Raw genomic sequence first — 20,882 nt, 5'->3', positions numbered from 1 at the left:
AATTAAATAATCTCTAAGGTCCCTTCCCACCACGGTCTGTCAGTCTGTCATACTCTGATGGCGAATGTGTTGCCACGATGCTGGAAGCTATGTCCCGAGTATTTCAAATACCAACAGGTTCACTAATGGAAGACAGATTTCAGCAGAACTTCCAGGCTATGACAGACTATGAAGAAAGGGCTGTCTTATTTCTGAAAACCAGTCAATGAAAACCTTCTGGATCACAATACAGAAATTAATAAAAACTAAGGTCCTTCCCAACTCTAACAGTCTAAAATCCTGTGAAATGAAATGTTCGAATAAGATAATTAATTTTTTTCTAGGTCATTTTAGATCAGAATAAGAAAGATAAGGAAAAAGCTATAATAAAATACTATAAATCTGTTGCAGAAGATAAAGGGGCCTTGCTGGCACAATGGTTAAATACTTGGCTGCTAACCAGAAGGTGAGTGGTTCAAACCCACCAGCCACTCTGTGAGAGAAAGATGTGGCAGTCTGCTTACATAAAGACTGCAGCCTTGGAAACCCTATGGGGTAGTTCTGTCTGTCCCACTGGGTTGCTATGAGTTGGAATGCAACTGATGGCGAAGGGTTTATAGGCGATGCAGAAGAGCAAAACAAACCAAGGTCTAACATATGTAGATCTATGTAAATTATTATGCAGAAAAGACAGGAATGGAGCCGTTTTAAATGTTAGGGCTCCCAAACTGTCGCTTATGTTATCACTAGAAAAGGTTGAGCATTTATAGTTCAGCAGTCATAGTAAGGTACTGACTCCTAATGTTTTCTGCTGTACTCCTCAAATCTATCACTAACCTCAAATGGATTTGGCCAAGTAACTATTGAGGATATCTGTGGGGCTGTCCTCTGGTCATAGGCCCTTACTTTAACTTCATCTTTCACAAATGGCTTCATAGAGGTTGAACATGCTTTTACATAAACCACGACTCCTGCACCCCCTACCTGGGCTAGCTAAACTGGTTGATCTCGGGATGAGACATGATTTTAGCTGGAACATTAAGTCTTTCCCCTGGAATTTTTGCATCTGGCATAAGAATGTGACCCGGAGCATTAGATGAACATGCAACATTGGGCCACTGTCACTGGTTATGTTGCTGTGACAGGGAGGAAGATGGGAATGAAGCAAAAATACAAAAAAGTAGAGACGATATGGAGCATTTCAGTCCTGGCTTCTAGGAGTTATTGATCCCTAGTTCCATCTCTGCTTTTCCCACAACATAGTTGTTCAATTAATAGTGACCATCATCATCTTTTACATTTATAACCTTTACAATTTGCAGAATTTATGATCCCACCTAATTCTTGCCACACTTCCATCAGGTAGGTTGGACAGATGTGAAAATGAGTTTCAGAATTTAACAGACTTCCTCCCAAGACCAGAACTTGAAGTCTTTTGACTCCATGTCCAATAGTCCAAAAAATTATTCCATGCTCGCTTATTTTTTTTTTTTAAGTGTCAGAGTCAATTTCTTTCAAAGTAAGCATGTCAGAATCACTGTTTCTCTTGGTTGCCTGATGCTAGAGGAAGTGGTTAAGTACTCTTAAAGGAAAAACAAAGAGAGAGAGAGAAAGAGAGAGAGAGAGAGAGAGAAACTCCACACAGAACAGGCTCTTCTAAAGACACCCAATAATGAACAGATGGGAAAGAGTAAGTGCAAAAGGATGAAGTCTATGGAATCTGAAGAGGACTTTTTTTCTTCTAAGACTGAAATGTAGCAATAGCAAATAGGTCTAAGAGTGGGCAAAGAAGGAAGCATTTGGGGGGAAGAGACAATTTATAAACTTAAAATTATTTCAAAATTCCTTTATGCCCTCTCTCTCTGTAAACAGTATTCAACAAATACTAACTTATTATTAAATGCCCATTACTGACAATATCAACACTGCAAACACCTAAGCTGTCAGGCCTTCAAGCAGGACATTGCCTTCTGCCTGGGTGCCAGATGGGGATACTCACTGACACCTGCTGCAGGGAACAACAGGGGCACTCACTGAGGCTTCAGTGGCATCTTGAGCAACATAAAAAAAACCAAAAAACAAATCCACTGCTGTCAAGTCGGATCCAAGTCATAGCAACCCCTCCTTGGGTTTCCAAGGCAGTACCTCTACTAAAGTAGACTGCCCAACCCTCCTTCTGAGATTTGAACCACCAGCCTTCTGGTTAGCAGTCAAATGCCTCAGGCACTACACCACCAGAGTGCCTACAGCAACTTATGGAGACTTTTTGGAGTGTGAAGGCTCTCATGACTAGCAGTAGATGACCAACAGAATTGCTGTCTTTGTCAACTGGTTGTACAATTATGCTCCCAGGAAAGGGAAATGGGCTTTGATTTCTGTCCTTGGAAGGGATCTCCAAAGCACTTTTTCAAAGTTCACAGAGGAGTTAGTATTACCTGGATCCCAGTCCTTTTTCACATAAATGTTCTTTTCATTTGCTCCTTACCCAGAATCTTCTATCTGTTAAAAGGAACAGTGTCTGTAAAACTAGCCCTGGGAAGGAAACTGGGCCTATTTGCTGTATACACAGCATAAAAAACACACCAAATATTGTTAAAACAACTTTTGGGATAAGAAAAAAACCAATAAAAGGCAGGAAACTTTCCATTCAGTCTGTCCATTTACTTGTACCTTGACATTTGTGCTATGTCAAAGATTAAAAGTCATATCCTCCTCAAGTCTTCATTTGGTCTGGACAGACACAAGGTAAACCTATGATACATACACTAAATCTTCTGGATGGACCATGTATAATTCCTGTAATTAAAAAATGATAGATCATATACAAACTATTTCAATTTTTTTGCTACGGTTTGCCTTCTCTCTCACAGAGGAAGAGGAAAGTAATTGCCACCATACAAATGTTAGTGAAGCCATTTTACATAATGTTATTAGGAAAAAGTTAACGCTATCAGATTACAACAACGGACTCAAAAAAAAAAAAAGAGTAAAAGTCACTTCAGGGTGGAGGCCTGTGGTTGGCTGAGCACCTGATTCAGCCAGTAATTATTTATTAATCCCAAACACTTCCTCTTTGACGATTCTTCCAGGTTTCTTAGTTTTGAGAAACTATCGGATACTAAGGCTTTTTGTCATCTTGAAATAATGAACTCTGAAATCTACTATTAATTTCCCACTAGACAGAGTAAATGCAATGCAACACAGAATACATTATTTTTTTATAATCTAAAATTAGGGATTAGAAGGCTATGCTCTGGAAATTACCTTCTAATATTAAAAAGCAAGGGGAAGAGTTTCCATATAAAACACCTCTGGTGCTTGGTCACTATAAACCCATGTGCAAAGTTCTCGAATATTTTGCTGTCCTAATTATTCATTAGATAATTTCTATTATTCTCTCTTCAAGTTTACTTATTCATTCCTCGGTCATCTCCATTCCACTTTTAATTCTATTCAGTAATTTTTTTTTTTTTTAAATTTCAGATATTGTAATTTTTGGTTCTAGAACTTCCATTTGGCTCCTGTTGACTGTCAACATTACTTTGGTGATATTTCTTTATTAATTGCAAGCATACATACATACATTTTTTTTATTGCAATGAATATAGCTACAACAGCTGCTTTAAAATCTTTATCTGATAATTGCAGTATCTGGATTATTTTGAGATTGGCCTCAGTTGATTTTCTTCTATCTTGAGATATACTCTACTTTCCTGATTTCTTATATATTGCGTACTTTGTAGTATATCCCAGACAGTTTGAATGTTAAATGATGGAGATTCTGGATTCTGCTTTCTTCTCCAATGAGTATTGCTCCTTGTGTTTAGCAAGCAATTATCTTGGTTGGTTCAGAGATCAGCCAGAGAGGCAGGCAGAAAGAATTTGGAATCCTTTCTCTGGATCTTTTCCTTCCAGGATTCCCTCTCTCCTGCAGCTGTCGTTTCCCCAGATTCAATTTCCTGGTTCCCCAGGCCAATAAGGCTGTGATTTTTCCACCAGTGACTCTGGTGCATTATATGCTTCACCAAACATACTTGTCCCCAGGCTGAAACCCAAGAAAATGGGCTCACTCTGTATACTGTCTCTTCTATAAGCTTGACCCCCCCCCATAAGAAGCTGTGTGATTCAGATCACTCTTCAGTGTCTTCGGGTAGCTTCTTATTATGGCCAGAGTTTACAGTTGTAAACTAAAGGACAGTGAGTCTTGGTAGGACATTACTCAGTTGTTGCTGTCCTAAATATTCATTATTCTTTTTGGAATGAATTTATGAATACTGTAAAAACTTACAACACTCAGGATAAACAAGTCATTCTGCAAAGACCTAAGTCTGGAAGAACTTGATAGTTAGGCACATTTTTCTCATTCTGTCACTTGGCTCCCGTTCTCCATGTTGTGGATGATGTTCTTAACTCTGAGGCTGACAGAAAGTGCAGATCTAAATCTCCCAGGTATCCCTAATAAACTCATTATTCAGCAAAGGCACAGTGGAATGGGAGTCCCTGGGCAGTGCAAACAGTTAATGCACTTGGCTGTTCATCTAAAGGTTGGAGCTTTCAGTCCATACAGAAGCACAGAAGTCCCTTAGAAGAAAGGTTCAGCAATCTATTTCCCAAAACCAGCCACTGAAACCTTACGGAACACAGTTCTACTATGACACACACGGGATCACCAGGAGTTGGAATGGACCCGACAGCAAGGTAGAACAGAGTATGGAAGAACTAGATGGTGCCTGGCTACCACTGTTGGAGGGGGATCTATGTAGGAGATCCTGGATAGAGAGGGAAAACAATGTGGAACAAAACTCAAAATCATTTGAGGGGGAAAAAAAAGGGAGACCAGGTTTGCTGGTCTGATAGAGCCTGGAGGAACCACTGAGACTATGGCCCCTAGCTGCCCTTCAGATCTGGAATTGAACCCACACCCGTGGTTTCCAGCCAAACAAAGGCAGGCATATGAGTTGAACGTTTACCTCCGGTAGATACACTCCTTGGAGAGAACAATCATGAGAGAAAGAAGGGCTGCTTATGTACAGGGAGACAGCTCAGGGGGCAGGAGTGCATGGAGGGATGGACACTGGGAAGAGGTAACTATGGGGAGGAAGTGGGAGGGGAGCTGTTGCATTGTGGTAAACTGTGGTCAATGTCATGAGACAAAGTGTATGTGAACTGCTGTATGGAAAGTGAATCTGCTCTGTAAATCTTCACCCAAATCACACACACACACACACACACACACACAAAGAACAGAGTATAGAGAGTGTTCCTTCTGCCTTCCACTAGGCTTTAGGATATACTTGGGAATGAGTTAACAAACAGATACGGTCATGAGGTCAAAACGAGGCTAAGCAGAGGAAATAACTTTGTTCAGTAAGAAAGTGAATGCAGTATTTGCCTGCCATGTGGATACTGTGCTAACAGCACAAAGCTCTTCAAATGGGAGAGGAAAAATTACTTCGTGAGGTGGGGATGGTGATGGCTTTCTCTTCTGACCCCAATTTTCTGAACCTCTTCTTCTTAACGAACTGTCTACCTCTTTTTCAAGCTGTCATAACCACAGTCCTTGGCTGGCACATCTACCAGCAACAGAGAATTCACCAAAACCTCGTTATTATCTCTTGGCCCTCTCTGGCTAGAGAGTCAGTGATTAGAAAGGAAAAAAAAAAAAAAAAACTTGGTCAACAAAGTGGCATTTTCATTTTTGCTGCTGGGGGTAAAATAGCAATAAAGAGAAATCTCAGATTGAAAGCTTTGTGGTTAGCTACGCTTCTCATAAAAGTGCCCCTGATTATAATCACACCTAAGAGTACAAGATTTAACACACCTGGTCTCAAGATGCACCAGAAAGAGGAATCAGCATTCATCCCATCCCATTTCCTTTTTTTTATTCACTGAGTAAGCACAATTTCAGGAGCTCTGGTAACTCCTGGCACGTAACTGCTCACCAGAAGGCTGGCAATTCAAACCCACCAGCCACTCCTCAGAAGGACTTCCATAGTGATACTGCCTCGGAAATCCAAGGAAGGGTCACTATGAGTCAGGTCCGACTCAACAGCACATAACAACAATAAAGCACAATTTCTAAGGCTCTCTGGTGGTGTAATGCCTAAGGCATTTGACTACTAACCAGGAGCTTGGTGGTTCAAACCCACCAGCTACTCCACAGAAGGAAGAGTGGACAATCTACTTCTGTGAAGATTTACTGCCTTGGAAACCCAAAGGGGGTCACTATGAGTTGGAATCGACTTAATGGCAGTGAGTTTGTTTTTTGTTTTTTTTTTAAGCACAATTTCTAAGTTTCAGTCAGTGCAGACTAGAGATGGTTTGGAGAATAGGAGAGAGAGTTTTCACTCACATGACTTTGTGAAAGTGACAAAAATCTTACATGGTCACAAATAATTTTAGTACTAGTGTTGCTTTCACTGGGTAAGAGTTTCCTTCTATTTTTTCTCTCACTTTGCTAACTGGACACTTTGCTGTGCTTCAATATACAAACACACTTACTAAGTGTGTGTACATTTAGAGTTTTGTAGATTTTTAAAACAATGTCATGATTTATATTTTTAAATAAACTTTTTTACTTTGAAATCATTTTAGATTTACAGAAAGTTGCAAAGATAGTACAGTCAGTTCCCAGGTTACAAATGAGATCTGCTCCTGTCTTTAAGTGGAATTTGTAGGTGCGTCGGAACAGGTGTATACAGTTCTTATGGTGGCGTAGTGCCTAAGGCATCTGACTGCTAACCAGAAGTCTGGCAGTTCAAAACCACCAGCCACTCCTGGGAAGGAAGACTAGGCAATCTAGTACCGTAGAGACAGCGCCTCGGAAACCTAAGGAGGGGTTGCTACGAGTTGGACTCCACTTGATGGCAGTGAGTTTGGCTTGGTTAATGTAAGAAAAGGTTCAAAGCCTTTTCAATGACTTAAAAGCTGCACATGCAGCAAGTGAAGGTGATTGTGATGAAGAATTTGTTGTGAACAGGGGTAGGTTCAATCATTTTAAAGGGAGGCAAATCTACATAATACTAAAGGGCAAGTAGGAGTTGTCTATAAATTCAATGTTTGGAACCCAGGGACTGCCTATGAAGAGAGTGCCCACATTCCCCTCACCCACTTTCCCTACTGTTAACATCTTACATAACATTGACAATGAATGAAAAACACTGACCCTTTCTTATACCTCTTGTACATCAGCTTCTCAACAAGCATTGTGTGCACCCTATAGCTATTTATTTGATTATGTGAATACTGAGTTATGATCTATATGTTCATCACCCTCATCAAGATCCCGGATAATAACCTGGAACCCCTAAGGCCTCTGGGTGAGTGTTCCCAGTTACAACTCTATTGCTACAGGAGTTTTCATGATCCTCCTTCCCCTCCTCTTTGCATCAGACACTGTTAATTGCTTACATAATATCCATTTCTTCATTTCTTGGCATCTTCCTGATTAACTAAAATTCAATTTTGTTCAGAATAGAAACGTTCCCAGTGAAATACATTCCCAATTTATCTTGCAGGAAAAATTATGTAAGACTGTTCTCGCCAATGAAATAAAATGGAAGTCACTATTTACAATAGCAAAAAGATAGAGACAACCTAGATACCCATCAACAGAAGAATGGATAACCAAACTGTGGTACTTAGACACAATGGAATACTATGCAACCATAAAGAATAACGCAGAATCTGCAAAACATTGCATAACATGAATGAACTTGGAGGACGTAATGCTGAGTGAAATAAGTCAACCACAGAAGGACAAATATTGTATAAGTTCACTATTGTGAAAAGTCAAGGAAAGGTTTATATATAGAAGGAAACTTTCTTTGTTGGTTACCAGGGGTGGGAGGAGAAGGAGGGAACACTGCTAGATAGGTAGAGACAAGTATTGATTTGGGTGAAGGGAAGGGCAATGCACCAAATGTGAGTGATCAATACAGTGGCACTGAGGAAGAGGAAGACATAGAGAGGTACATGGGAGATATAAACAACAAAGATGAACCCTTTTGCACATATAGTACTGCGCTGTCAGTGATGGCAAACATGGATATATGAGTGGAAAGATGGGGGGACAGGCTGAACGATCAGGTATGTCTATGCAGGGGGGAGTGTGCCCGTGACCATGTATAGGGTTGGCAGATGATGGTTCTATAAGCATATTTGTATGTTCTGTAAGAATGTCCAGGTAAACAGTAGAGCTGACAGAGGACAAGGTTGTGGTGACTTCTTGGCCACAGCCAGCTACACAGAGGGAATGAGTAGTTGGACCTGTGGGCTCGGTACCATGGTCCCAAGAAACATCAAGCTCAATTGGCATAACATACTACACAAAAACATTGTTCTACATCCTACTTTGGTGAATAGTGACTGGGATCTTAAAATCTTGCAAGTGGCCATCTAAATGCAACGATGGGTCTCTCCTTGTCCAAAGAAAAGAAGAGTGAAAAAAACCAAAGACACATGGAAACAATGACTCCCCAAGGGACTGGTACACTGTGTGATCCTCAGCCTATATATGATTATGAGGCCAGATGAACTAGATGGTGCCAGGCTACCACTGTCAACCACTGAGAGGCGGATCTCTGTAGGAGATCCTGGATAGAGTGAGAGAACAATGGGGAATAAAACTCAAAATTATTTTTTTAAAAAAAAGACCAGGTTTGCTGGTCTGATAGAGCTTGGTGAAACCCTTGAGACCATAGGCCCTAGCTGCCCCTCAGGTCTGGAATTGAATTCCTGTGCCTTCCAGTCCAATAAAAGACCAGTATATACACTCCTTGGAGAGCTCAATCATGGGAGAAGAGAAGGGCAGTGTATGCACAGGATGATCACTCAGAGGGCAGGAGTGCCTGGGAGGGAAGGACACAGGGAAGAGGTAACTATGGACAGGAAGTGGGAAGAGAGCTGCTACAGTATGGGAAATTGCAGTCAATATCATGAGACCAAATGTGTACGAAGTGCTCTATGGAAAATCAAATTACTCTGTAAATTTTCACCCAAATCACAATAAAAATTAAAAAAGAAAAAAAAAAAGGAAGTCAGCTGGAAGGTTCTGGGAAACTATTTTCTTTCCCCACAAAAAGGAACAAAAGGGCTGCCATTTTTCCATCCTCCTTCTTACTAGTTTAAATCAGTTGCAATGGCCAGAGCTACAGCAACTATTTTGTAGCCATGAGACAAAGGCCATGAGGACTGCAGAAATATTGGGCCAGATAACACTGAGCTGCTAGATCAATGCCAGCCACCACCTACCTAGATTTCCTGTAAGAAAAACAAACCCCTACTTGTTTAACCATTACAGTTGGGGTTTTAATAACTTGCAGCTGAACACTTTATTACCAGATAAACACATTCAATACAAAACCTAAACCTACACAATGCAGATCAGGAAGGAGAGACATGCAGCTGAGAATAAAGCCCAGGGATGTAGCCATTTGGAATCTCAATGGTCTAGCTGCTGGCCAGAAACAATAGCAAGTAGATATTTCAGAGAAAATGTGTATGTGTAGGGGAGGAAGGGGATAATTAATGAGTTTAAGCTTGTACAAAAATAGTGTCAAGAACTTGATACAGCGAAATGGTAGCATGAATAAAGCCTGTTTGCCTGACAAAGAAATCACTCTTATTTAGTTAGATACTGATGTGTCAGCCACAGCCTAGCACTGTGAATTCTAGTAAGTAAATTATTAATGCAAATCATCTCCATAAATTCAACTGGGAACAACTTTCCATTAAAATAAAGAAGAAAATTAATTTAGAGGTCACTCATTCTCAGCACATATATGGACATATATACTTTCCTCCTGCATTGACCACACCCTGGGGAGAAATCTAGCCTCTCCCACTTAAGAGAAGGAAGAATATTTAATTTATGCAGAAACTAAAATTTTATGGATGGAATTCACTGATAGAAAGGAAACATTTAAAATGAGGTCTTTTAGTACTTCAGTATGAACAATTAAATGAGTGAGGAAGGCAAGTTATTAAAGCTCAAACTGCGGAGACATGGCTAGTGTGTTTCCAGTAACTCACCCTGGAACCTGCTCCTCCAAGGAGAATGCCAGGATTCCAAGCCTACATCTATAAGATGGTGTTGTGCTTTGGTCTTTCTGCAGTAGTTAGTATGTAAACTCCAAAACCAAACTCACTGTCGTCCTGTCGAATCTGACTCATAGCAACCCTTCCTTGGGTTTCCGAGGCAGTATCACTATGGAAGTAGATTGCCCAATCGTCCTTCCGAGCAGTGGCTGGTGGGTTTCAACCACTAGTCTTCTGGTTAGCAGTCAAATGCCTTAGGCACTACTCATAGTTAGTATGTTGTTGTTGCTGTTGTGTGCCATCGAGTCGGACCCAACTAATAGGGACCCCTCCTTGGGTTTCCAAGCAGTCAAGTGCCTTAGGCACTACATCACCAGAGCTCCTAGTTAGTATGTAGTTTACCTAATGTGACAGAGGAAATAGGAACTCTGATTGTAGATGCAATCTTCCTGCTACAAAATCCCTGTTGACTGATGCATCAGCATGAGTCCATCTAGGGAAAGGTTTGAGGCCTGGGCTAGTGAAAGGTCTAGTAAACAGACAAAGGACAATGAGGTATAAAAGTTGCAAATGGAGAGACTGCCTTACCTCAGTAGCTTTCTGGCTAAGTCCCCGAAGCAGCAGCACAATCACATGGATGGCAGCTCTGCGCACTTGAACTTCATGATCTGTTTTAGCCACAGCAATCAGGCAAGTTGTTACCTAGGAGGGTGAGGGAAGAAGAAGTCAATAACAATCAGGATCGTACAATTACCGATAGCCTTTCGACTGTACTGTGCTCTGCTTTCTTCACATTCATCAAGAGCAATCTGGCATACAAAGGGGGTGGAGAGTTTCCTCATTCTCAATAAAGAGAGATCTTGATTCAGTCTGGCTTTTCTGGAAAAGGGCAAAATCTGGTTTGGAATTCAGGGGGCAGATTAGGGAGTGGGAAGGAACATGTATAAATTATATTTATTTTTAAAAAGGTGAAGTCCAATAGGAATATGTCTTCAAAAGTGGGAAGAAGTGTTACTTGTCCCCAACTGGGGACATCATATTAAAGAAAGAAAAGACAGTCCAAAACAAAGCTCTTTCTAGAAACTGAGGACCATGGAAATTTAGGTAAGCAGGCTTCGAAGTTCAAGGTCGTCATGAATATGAATGTGTCACTGATGAAAGTTCCAAGCCAGGGATATAAAAATATTTAAACTGATTTTCTTCACCATGACCAGACTTCCCGGTCCCACAATCTAGTGTACAGTCAGTGTGAGTCAGCTGGGGCCGATTTTAGACATTCCCTGCCTGGGCTCTTCATTTGTGAAGTAGGCCTTTCAATGTAATTTACCTGAAAAGACAGACTGGAAATTACTTGCAAAACATGGTGCCAGATATATAGCTAATAATTATATGTCACAGAATGAGGCAGTTTCTACACCCCAAACTAACCCCCACACACACACCTGATAGGCTCAGAAGTATTCTAAAACCTCAATAAAAAGAAACCATTAACAACAAACCTTTCTGAGGCATTTGTGTAAGATTTAAAGAGAAAAAAAAAAATTTGAGAGTGTGACCAGTGGCAGCAACAATCTGAAGGTAAGCCTAAATTATTTAGTTGGTCTCTTACATAGTTTTGCTATTTGATTTTAAAACTGGGTGAGTGTATTTCTTGGCCAACGGTGGAAGGATTTCTAACCATGATAAGAAAATAGCCAGATTGTATGTTTGGAAATGTAGATATTATGTTTAAAGAAAGGTTTTAAAAAAAGAATACAGGCACAAATGAAGAAATAAGCTTGTGTGGAAATTTTAACCATGCAGGTTGTATTTTTCACAGCTTTCAAACAGTTGGGCATAGTTCAAAGTGTCTAATTAATCAGTGATGGCAGAGAGATTAGAAGCTTGTTTTTAAATATAATTGCATCTGTGATGCCTTGGCATTTAATCGAGTTGTACATCTATTAGACAAACTTGTAACTTGCAAGTGAAGGGAAATCCCAGAAAAGCTCAACTCTTCAGGGTCTATTTTTCAATAAGACTCAGGAAGTTGCTTCTGCCTTTGACCCAGGACACCCTGACCCCAAGGCCAGCAAAGGCTTCCATGCCTCTGGCATTAACGGTAGAAGCAATTCAGTCCTAGGAGGAATTCCTTGGGTGACCTCCAAAGAGGCAACAATATAATAGCTACCTCTACTTGCAGGTTTAGTATTTACAAGGTAAGAGCTGAAATCAGAGAAACAAGTTGGAGCTAGGTCTGAGTCCTTCCTGACATACAAAAAAGTTCAGCTTGTTCAGTCCGAAACCAAAGTGTGAGAGCCAGGCCAGGGTCATGGAATAGACAGAATGAATGTTCCTGAGTTTTTGTCTGTTTCCCTTCTCATTTAGTTCTGGGCCCAGGTTTCCACATCTGGCTCGCTGGCCTAGAACCCTTTCAGTGTCTGACTGTTGCCAGCCCTGTTCTCTACATTCTGCTGAATGGGCCATGCTTCTGCCTCTGCTCTCAGTGTAAGGCCAGCTCTGACTGTTGTTGTTGTTAAGTGCTGTCGAGTTGGACCCAACTCACAGCAACCCCTCCTTGGGTTTCTGAGGCAGTATCACTACGGAAGTAGATTGCCCCATCTTCCTTCCAAGGAGTGGCTGGTGGGTTTGAACCACCAGACTTCTGGTCAGCAGTCAAGTGCTTTAGGCACTATGCCACCAAGGCTCCCAGCTCTGACTGCTGCTGGGTACTAATTCCACAGTCAAAATAAGCAGATCATCCTGGCTGGAAAAGGACTTTTCCTTTCAAGGTCAATTCTCAAATCCCTCTGCCATCTTGAAGGTATGCCTCAGAGAGGAGCTGGCTGGTTATTGCAACCTGTGTTGAGATCAGCTAGAATGGCCTCCTGCTTGCCACAGGCTGTTATTGATTTATGTACAAGGCAGTACCAAGCCCATCTGCAATCAGCCATCCAGGACTAACAGGAAGAAACTTGAAAAAAGAAGTGTGTTCATGAACCTTACTCAACACCTCTGTCATTGGCACCAAATCCTATGAAGTGTATAATGGTCAGACATCAGAATTTTAATATGGCCTTGCAGATATTATCCAAATTAAATAATAATAATATAATAAAAAAAAAAACAGTTGCCACTGAGTCAATTCCAGTTCACAGTGGCCTCGTGTGCTTCCAGAGCACGGCTGCACTGCACAGAGTTCTCAACGGCTGTGACTTTTGGGAAGTGGATCACCAGGCCTTTCTTCCTAGCTGCCTCCAGGTGGATCTGAACCACCACCTTTCAGTCAGTAGCTGAGTGTTTGACTGTTTGTGCCACCCAGGGACTCCCATTCTGATATAAGAACAGGAAAAATGAAAGAATTTTTTTCTGTTCAAGTCAAATTCCCACAACCAACTTATAATGCTGTTATCCTGCAGGCCAGTGTGGCAGAGACCCCCTCATCAAACCCTAGAAGCAGGAAGGCTGGGTGATGATTTTTTCTCTTCCATGTATCTAGTTTCAACAAGTCACTCTCATGGATAGTCTATCTTACCTCCAACCCCAAGGGCACACTCAGTGTTGCTCTCCACCTCTAAAAGGCTTGGCCCACAGATACACAAATGGTGTAAGGTCTTTACTAATTTATGAATTGGTGTAATATTTCCATTCTCTGTTTTACATTCCCCCAGAGGGCAGAAACCCATTCTATGCAATCTTCATGTCACCTGCACCAAAGGTCAATGCACCTATTCTAATAAACCATATTATGGAGGGTTTCCTCTTTGATGGATCAATTACATAAATCATATCCACTTCTGAAAGGCACACAGAGAGAAAAATCATGATTGCTTTGGAAATACTAAAAGCTCAGTTTAAGCAATTTAACACATGACGGGAGCCAACAGAAAGAAGGAAAAACATGAGTCTCCAAACAGCTGGCACACACAAAGCATAATTAGGACTATATAAATAATGATAATACAAGCTGCAAGATTACCAAAAAAAACAATTTTGGAAAATTCCCGGAGAGAAAGTACCAGGGCTGAGGTATGTATCAAGGAAACATGGCTTCTACTTTCCAACTGCATCTTCATCCATTTTCCTAAAGCTTCCTTTGTTAAAATTCAGTTAGTCTGCTATCTTGCCTGAAACTAGACAGTCTGTCCCTTTATTTTGTAAACTAAAAAATCCTAACAGCAGAGGCAGCGTGACCTCTAATTCATATGTCCTCGACTTGCTCCCTTAACCATGATGGCTACTTTCCTTGGTGTTTTCCAGGACACCCACCTAAGTCTTCATCGGAGGGGTCTATGTATCCTCAAGTTTCATTACCCCTGTCACTTAGGAATCTGCACTGATGTTGGCAAAACTGGTGAAACTTCAGATCATTCAGTGGGATCCGAGGCAGTAGCTTTGCATCAGACCTCAAAGTTCAGGCATGTGGAATTCTGGGCACCACATTCAAAGTACATTGTTCCATGGACTTGTCACCTGGGGCACATCTTATTTTCTGTACCTAGGAAGGGCCTCTCACTGTGGTTCACTTAAATCATGTTTACTTCTCATAGAGAGTGATAAAGATGAAAGAGCCTATAAAGATTTAGTTTGAAGCAACAAAGCTTTTGACAGGAACAAGGAGAAACTGGGAAAAATAATAATGCTCTTGAAACATGTTAAATCTTTTTTAAATTTTTTTTTATTGTGATTTGGGTGAAAGTTTATGGAGCAAATTCACTTTTCATACAGCAGTTCACAAAACATGTTAAATCTTGACATCAACAGAAAAACCTGAATTCCCAGTACAGTGATTATAGAAGGAATAAGCTAGCACATTATATTCCTTCCCTATCAGCAGGCACCACCACGGCACAGGAAGTGCCCAAATCTGGACCACCCAACAGTTCGGATAGCTTTCTTCAGATGCCCAAGAGCTACAGCTACAGAGGAAGGGCACTGATGACCCCACAGATCAGACGTCAGTGAAGCCTACAGTGGCCACAGTTGGTTCAATTTTATATCAAAAAAGATGACACTTCTCTTTCTCTGCCTGACTAACTAACCTGATCAGTGCAACCTTTCTGATGCCCTAACAAGTCTGTGTGGCCTCAGCTCCACGTTACCTCCATACTCCATGCTTACTCTATCGTATCACTCTAGTCCACTATTTATGTATTCCTCTGGGTTTCATTGTTCTACTGAGGTGTCCTTGTGGGAAGAGACTGAGTTCTTTATCAGTATCCTCTGGCACGATCCCTGGCATATGCAATGCTTATGAGGGAGAATTCCTTCAGTTTACAGCCAAAGACAAATTTCCCCAAAGTTAAAGTTCCTCTTCCACTGATATACTTTGGGGCTAAGCATTTTTGAGATTACAAAAGTCTTTAACAGCTTTCCTGAGATACTGGAAGAATTGTCACAAAAGTCATTCTAATATTTTAAAACATCAGTTAGATCATTTCCCTCCTTTCCCTTGTCTTTTGGACTGGCCACCATCTCTTCGACACCATCTCTAACTATTTTTCCCCTAACACACTTCACTCAAACCACATTGGTCTTGTTTTTCCAGCACCTGTCTTGGCCTCTATGCCTGCTCCTCCCTCCATCTGGACTCCCTCTTCGCAAGTATCACCCTGGATCAGCCTCTTGAGTCCTTCAGGTCTTTGCTCAATGTCACTCATCAGGGAAGCTTTTTCTGTTCATCTAAGTTCAGACAATAACAAGCTCCCTTCATGCCCCTTACCTTACTTGATTTACCTCCTTAGCACTTACCACTACCTGACACAGTATATATTTATTTGTTAACTTGTTTACTGCCTACCTTCCTCTCTAGAATGTCAGCTCCATGAGGACTTGCCTGTATTCACATCTGGATCCCCAGTACCTAGCACATAGCTTAGCTGTAGGCCCGTAACTGGAACAGAATAAGTGCTCAATATAAATTAAGAATTATTTAAGAGCCATGCCAAGCATCCTATTTTTTCATGTGCATGGATCAGGAATCATCTGACTATACTGAACGAAACTAAACCCATACCCATCAGGTTGATTCTGACTCACAGTGATGCTACAGGACAGAGCAGAACTGCCCCACAGGGTTTCCAAGACTGTGATCTTTACAGAAGAGACTACCACATCTTTCTCCTACAGAGGGGCTGGTGGTTTTGAACTGCTGACCTTTTGGCCGGCACCTGATTGCTTAACCACTACACCACCAGGGCTCCTTTGCATCTGACTATAGGAGGACTTAACTGCTGACACCCTAAGACTGACAGGTGTCCAAGCATGTTAAAACTTGTCCGCCCAAGGCAGATGGTTTGGCACTGATGTCAAGTTAAGTGTGGGACATTACCAAAGAAAGAACATCTCAAGGAGAGACTGAAATGATGTGGGATGGAAACACCTGGTTTTCCAAATCCGAGGGAATGTATTACTTTCTGAAGTTCTATTGCCGAAAGCAAGCTCTAGTCAGGCAAAGCTACATGACCCTTCCTGTTGGCAGCTTTTCTCATATGGCAATTCTCTTCCTTTTCAAAGGCACAAAGGCAATTTTGTAAATAAACTGAAAACAATAATACAGGGGAGTGGTTAAGAGCAAGGATGCTGGAAGCAACTGCTTGTATTCAGACTGCAGTCCAACTATTTTCTATGTTTGAATTTGGCAAATTAGTTAATTTCTCTGTGCCTCAGCTCCCTTGAAAGGATTGGCTCAGTGGGCATATGTAAAGCATTCAGAAGAGTATTAAGTCGTGTTAGTACTACTAATATTAAACATAACTAGTCTTCCCAGCCAGCTTTAACCTGCTCTTCATTCAACATTCTGTCAACAAACACTGAACACCCACTATATGCCAAGCACTGTGATATATGTTAGGGGTTATGAAAAGGTAAATAAAGATTGATTCTTTCCTTCATGTGCTCACAGTTTATTAATAATCACGAACACTACTGGGATTGATGTTACAGAAACAGTCCAAGTCTTCAGAAGTGGGTCAGAGTCATTGGACAAGGGGTTTGCCAGCAACAGGTACCCCAAGCTCTTCCCTTTGATTTTTTAAAAAAACTTTTTATTGTGGTTTGGGTGAAAATTTACAAAGCAAATTAGTTTTCCATTCAACAATTTACACACATTTTACTTTGTGACATTGATTGCAATCCCCACAACATAACACTCTTCCCACTTCCTTCCTGGGTTCCCTGTTTTCCATTCATCCTTTCCTTCTTGCTTTCTGAGCTTTGTTTTTGGGCAAATGTCTGTTTGGTCTTGTATGGTGAATTGTTCTAGGGAGTGCATTCCTCCCTGCTGTTACTGTTCACTTTATTGGCCTACTGTTTGGCTAGAAGCTGGTCTATGGGATTGAGTTCAGTTCCAGGCTTGAAGGGTGTCTAAGGGCCATAGTCTCAGGGGTTCCACCAGGCTCTATCAGACCAATAAGCCTAGACTTTTTTCATGATTTTGAGTTTTGTTCCCCATTTTCCTTCCACTCTATCTAGCACCTTCTATCGTGATCCTAATCAGAATGGTCAGTAGTGGTAGTTGAGCACCATCTAATTCCGGTATTGGGATCCTGAAGGCTCAGGTTCACGTGGTCCGTTAGTCCTTTGGACTGTTTCATTTTGTCTTTTTCTTCACTCTTCTTCTCTGGATGGGGAAAGAACAATAGCTGCATCTTAGATGACCACTGGCAAGCTTGTTAAGACCCCAGTCGGTACTCAACAAAGTAGGATGTAGAACATTGTCTTTGTGGACTATGTTATGCCAAGTGACCTAGATGTCCCCTGAGACTCATTCCCTCAAAGTTTTTGGTTACGACCAAGAAGTTATTATAACTTTGCCCCTTGTATGCTCTACTATATAGCTGGATATATTTGTAGAATATGTAGAAATATTCTCTGTCAAACCTATATATATATTTGTGGGTATAGTCCCATTCACCTTCTCACACCTGTTCAGGTTGCACGTCTTATGTATCCACTCGTAGATTACTGTTATTACTGTTACTGCAGGATTGTGTATGTAATAGTATTTACCTTTGTTGCCTTTATCTTGTGCATCTCCCAGTGTCTTCCTTTGCCTTGGTCATACTGTGCTGACCTTCTCCTTACAGTATATTGCTTTTTCCTTCACCCAAGTTAATACATGTCTATCTGTTCTCTAGTTAATGATATTCCCTCCCATCTCCTCCTATCCCTGGTAACCATCATAGAATGTTTCTTTCTACATATATAGAACTTCTCTTGACTTTTTATAAGTGGTCTCATACAATATTTGTCCTTTTGTAACTGACTTATTTCACTTGGCATAAAGTCCTCCAGGTTCATCTATATTTTCAGGATTCATCATTATTCTTTAACAGCACATGGTTTTCCATTGTGTGCATGTACCATAGTTGATTTATCCATTCATCTGTTGATGGGCACTTAGGTTGTTTCCATCTTTTTGCTATTATGAATAATGCTATGAGGAACATGGGTATGCATATATCTTCAAGTCACAGCTCTTACTTCTATAGATTGCTGGATCATATAGTATTTCTATCTCTAATTTTTTAAGGACACATCATGCAATTTTCCATAGTAGTTGTATGTTTCACAGCCTCACCAGCAGTGTATGAAGGTTCTAGTCTCTCTATACTCTCGCTAGCATTTGTTGTTTTCTGTTTTTTCAACTTTGCTATTAATGCTGGGGTGAGATGATATCTCATTGTTGTTTTGATTTGTATCTCTCTAATGGCTAATGAACAGGAGTGTTCCTTAATGTGTTTGTTGGCTTCTTTGGTGAACTGTCTGTTCATGTCCTCTGCCCATTTTTAAAAACTGGATTGTCTTTTTGTTGTTGAGGTGTTCCCCTTGATTTTAAGGTTGATCATGTCCTCTGCCCATTTTTAAAAACTGGATTGTCTTTTTGTTGTTGAGGTGTTCCCCTTGATTTTAAGGTTGAAACAGAAGGAAGGGCTTAGAGTCACAAATGGTGTTTCTCCTCATGTCAGCTCCCACGGAAGGCAAACAGCCCACTATCTATTCACATTCCATTTCTGAAGGCTTAATAACTAATGCCTGATTCTTGCTCTGGACCAAAAAGCCAAAAACCTAACAAGGCCCTTCATGATATATCCCCTACCTGTCTCTCTTGCCCCAGTGCCCGCCATTAATTACCCTTTCAGCCTCCAGCCTTTTAGATCTTTCTAGAGATATTTAAGCATGCCAGGCTGTTCTATACCACGGTGCCTTGACACAAGCTGCTCCCTCTGCTCAAATATTCACCTCTGCCTTCTTGAACTACTTAATTTCTACTCATTCTCCGAAGTAAACTCTAAAGGTCTCCTCCTCCAGGATATCTTTATCAAGTCAAGTCTGACTCCATGCACCTCTAACAATAGACTATAATTGTAGTAATCAATTATGCATGACCAAAAGGCAAGGTGATGTAAGTTTCAGTACTCCCAGCCCCTAGTAAAGGGCCTAGCACACTGCAGGTATTTGGTAAACTGTTCCAGACATTGGTTACTTTTGCTCTTTTCATTTCCTCGCTACTTATCATCCTCATCACTGTCATCATTAGCCCCCTTCAAGGCCAAAGTGCTCCTTAAAGAAAAATCTTAATATAGAAAAGTAAAATTTTTTGGTCTTTGCTCAAATGTCACCTTCTCAATGAGGCTTACTTTCAATATCCTATTTAACACTGCAACTGCCCCTTCACCCATCACTACAATCCTGATCACTCTTACTCTGCTCTTCTTTTTTTTTTCTATAGTACTGATTATTGTGTAATATACTACATACTATATTATTTACTTATTTATCACGTATAGTCATGTCACTTAACATCCACATTATGTTGTGTGAAACAGGGTGTTATGTGATTTGAATGTTGTACAAACATATTATATATAGGCAGTCACCAGATTACAAACAAGTTCCATTACTAAATCTATCTTTAAGTAATATTTGTTCTTAAGTTAGGTACTATTTTGGCTGGGTTCTCTACAGAAGCAAAACCAGTGAAGCTTTTATATATATATTTACATATGTAAAGAGACGGAGAGAGATAAAAAAAAAATTATCTCAAGGAAATGGTTCACAAAGTTGTAAAGGGTGGCAAGTCCCAAGTCTGTGGGTCAGATGTCAAGCTGGAGGTTTCTGCTGACTAACTTAGCTTCAGGGACTGACACAACCCAAGATTAGCAGGCAGTACAGCAGGCTGCTAGCTTCAGAGGCTGAGAAATCAAAGGCTGACAGGCAATATGGCAGGCTACCAGTTCAAGTCCAAGAACCAGAGGCCAGATGATGATGAGCTAGATGCAGGATTCAGATCATGTCCAAAGTACGAGAAACAATGTCCAGCTATTCTCACTTGTAAGTAGCATTCTTTCCAGACATATTTGGTCATTCTTCTGGAACTCCATGGAATATTCAACATTCTTTGCAATACCATAATTCAAAGGCACCAATTCTTTTTCAGTCTTCCTTGTTCATTATCTAGCTTTCTCATGAATTATCAGGCAAATGAAAATACCATGGTTTGGGTTAGGCACACTTAGTCCTGAAAGTGACATCTTTCTTTTTTTTAACACTTTAAAGAGGTCTTTTGCAGCAGATCTGCCCAATGCAATATGTTGTTTGTCTCAGTATATAGTATATAGTGTACTTTTCCATGCATAAAAACATTAAAGAAACACTTCCAAATACACTAAAACACCTTTAACATAGTAATGTAATAATAATGTTTTGATAGGAAGGAGGCGGGGCAAGATGGCAGACTAGGCAGAAGGATTGCACAGACCCTCTTCAACAAAGAAAAGGGAAACCAATAAATACAGACACAGAAGATAATCTTGGACCCCTGAGCCTTGAAGGAAAGGATGCAGATTTGGACTAAACCCCAACTAGCAGAAGAATTTGCGTGA

At 40.7% G+C, this 20,882-nt stretch overlaps 1 protein-coding gene across 1 annotated transcript in view; it reads right to left on the bottom strand.

The window, feature by feature from the left end:
* The window catches only part of TANGO6 (transport and golgi organization 6 homolog), a 251,235-nt gene that overhangs the window by 15,839 nt on the left and 214,514 nt on the right, over positions 1–20,882 (bottom strand). The window contains exon 17 of the mRNA XM_042780884.1: positions 10,606–10,719. Within this exon, the coding sequence (XP_042636818.1) occupies positions 10,606–10,719 (114 nt within the window). The remainder of the gene's footprint in view (positions 1–10,605; positions 10,720–20,882) is intronic.

Source organism: Orycteropus afer, unplaced genomic scaffold (assembly GCF_000298275.1).
Source record: "Orycteropus afer afer isolate SDZICR_OR568_19922 unplaced genomic scaffold, OryAfe1.0 scaffold00067, whole genome shotgun sequence".
In the NCBI taxonomy this organism is placed as follows: domain Eukaryota; kingdom Metazoa; phylum Chordata; class Mammalia; order Tubulidentata; family Orycteropodidae; genus Orycteropus; species Orycteropus afer.
This window is presented reverse-complemented; position numbering and strand designations above follow the sequence as displayed.